The following is a 2500-nucleotide window of genomic DNA, read 5'->3' as shown; positions in this document are numbered from 1 at the left end:
AGAAAGGAGTGGAGGAAAAAGACAAGAGGAAGAGAGAAAAAAAGGAGAGAGGGAGATGAGGAACATTATGAGAGAGAGAAAGAGAAGACAGAAGGATGAGAGGAGAGCGGGAGAGAGAGCACAAAATGAGGAGCACTCTGAACTAGGCCAGTGCCAAGCGCTGCTAAACCCTCTCCTGCTTGGCGCTGCGGCACGTATCTGCGGCATGGGCATGAGGAGATGCCGCCTGGCCTCGGCTGGCCGCTCTCGCCCGGGAGGAAGCGTCTGGGGGGGAACTAATCAGGAATAGACCCGTCAGCTCAGTGTCAGGATTCAGGGTCCAACATCCATTCATTGTTATGCCTCATTAGTGTGTACAAGGAGAGAAGAAATCTTGGGTTCCGGCTCCTCTTGCAGCAGTAAATGTATACAAATATATATGAGTGCTGTGCACAAGTGCTGAGGTTCTGCGTGGCGTTCTGATGATCAGGCTGTATGCTAATGCAGGGGTCGTTTCATTTCAGTCGGCCGCCCCCGTCTCCTGCCCTTTCCACCCGCCTCCACTCGTCTGGGCCCAGAGAGCGCATGAGAACACTTCCAGGGACGGGAGGGGGAGCTGGGTGACTCGGTTCCCAGGCAAGGCTCATGGCCTGTGGGCTGAGTGTGTGTGCGGTGGGGCCGGAAAGGGTGGGTGTGGTGGTGGTGTGTGTGTGTGTGGGCGAGTGTGTAGGGTGTGTTTGTGCATGTGTGAGTGGTGTGTGTGGGCGTCTTTGTGTGTGTGTGTGTGTGTGTGTGTGTGTGTGTGTGTGTGTGTGTATGTGTGTGTGTGTGTGTGTGTGTGTGTGTGTGTTTGTGTGTGTGAGTGGTGTATGCGGGCATCTGTGTGTGTACATGTGTGTGTGTGTCATATGGGTGGTGCTCATCTCTGTACTCATGACTGGTGACATTAGCTTGTGGAGACCCAGGCTGATTGCTCTGTTCCCTACCCCCAGGCTGTGCTCCTCTCTGCTGCTCGCTTCCTAAACCATCGATCCACCATGCCCGCATGCCAATCTAGACGCGCTGTACTCAATTAGCGCCCACAGCTAGCTTTGTGCATTTTGATGAGAACATCTATGCGTGTGTGTGCTTGTTTGTTTGTGTTTGTGTGTGTGTGTGTGTGTGTGTGTGTGTGTGTATCTATGAGAGTGGGTGAGAGAATGAGGTAGTGTGCATTAGTGACTGTGTATGTGTGTGTGTGTGTGTGTGTGTGTGTGTGTGTGTGTGTGTGTCCGTCACACTAATCATGGGAGGCTTGTGGGTGGAATAGTACCACAGGCACAAAGTTATGAATATAAAGATTGCTGAAAGGAATGCTAAAGAAGCGCCTGCAACCATGAGAGAGGAAGGCAGAGAGAGAGGGAGAGAGAAAAAGAGGGAGAGAGGGAGAGAGAGAGAGAGAGAGGGATAGAGATATAAAAAGAGGGAGAGAGGGAGAGAGAGAGAGAGAGAGAGAGAGAGAGAGAGGATAGATATAAAAGAGAGCTAAAGGAGAAGACTGAACATTCAGTGTGGGAGAATATGGCAGATGAACACCAAGAAAGGAGAGAGGGAATAGTAAACAGGCTGGGAGAGAGAAAAAGAAAGAGGGAATAGTAAACAGGCTGGGAGAGAGAAAAAGAAAGAGGGAATAGTAAACAGGCTGGGAGAGAGAAAATGAAGGATGGCAGGAAGAAAGAGAGAAGCGGGTGTGACGAGGATGTGAAGATGGAAGAGAACAGAGGGAGTTATGAAGTCGTGAAAATGTGGGCAATAACTGAGACATGGAAATAACGAAACAGGCAGACAAAGACAGAATGGAAGAGAGAGAGAGAGAGAGAGAGAGAGAGAGAGAGAAAGAGAGAGAGAGAGAAACAGCAAGATGGAAAGACAGAAAGATGAAAATAAAAAATGAGGGAAGGAAAATACAGAGGGTCAGTAAACAGTAGAAATAATGAAGAGAAAGAAAGGATGAAAGAGAGAGAATATGAAAGATAGAAAGCAGGAGAGGGAGAGGGGTAGGGACAGGGGACCCCCAGCAAACAGACAGGTGTGGCTCTCACCTGGGAGACTTTGCGGGTGACCTCCCCGCCGGTCACTAGGCCCTGGATGAAGGTGCGCAGGGCCACGAAGGCGCGCGTGACTTTCTGCTGGGCGTCGCGTGGCGTCTCACCGAACGGTCGCAGCGTCTCCGACTGCTTGGTGACGCACTCCAGGTAGTCGTCGGTCAGCGCGTACTTCGGGTTGGCCGCCTTGAACAGGCGCTCCAGCAGCTTGACCCAGAACTCGTTGAGCGCCTCCTCCAGGTTGACGTTGGCGCCGCGGTAGTATCGGCGCAGCTCGCTGAACAGGTCCTGCAGCACGCGCAGGTTAGGCTGGTACTGCGGACCCAGCGTCTGGGCCAGCGTGCTCTCCGAGCGGTTAATCAGCTCCAGCACGTAACCTGAGAACACACACACACACACACACACACACACACACACACACACACACACACACACAC

General features: G+C 52.1%; 1 protein-coding gene across 1 annotated transcript in view; it reads right to left on the bottom strand.

The window, feature by feature from the left end:
• Nucleotides 1-2500, bottom strand: part of LOC125300813 (glypican-1-like) — a 78006-nt gene that overhangs the window by 17737 nt on the left and 57769 nt on the right. The window contains exon 4 of the mRNA XM_048252946.1: nucleotides 2061-2440. Coding sequence (XP_048108903.1) covers nucleotides 2061-2440 — 380 coding nt within the window. The remainder of the gene's footprint in view (nucleotides 1-2060; nucleotides 2441-2500) is intronic.

This window comes from Alosa alosa, chromosome 1 (genome assembly GCF_017589495.1).
Source record: "Alosa alosa isolate M-15738 ecotype Scorff River chromosome 1, AALO_Geno_1.1, whole genome shotgun sequence".
Classification (NCBI taxonomy): Eukaryota; Metazoa; Chordata; class Actinopteri; order Clupeiformes; family Clupeidae; genus Alosa; species Alosa alosa.
The sequence above is the reverse complement of the archived record's forward strand: the minus strand, read 5'-3'. Positions and strand labels throughout refer to the sequence as shown.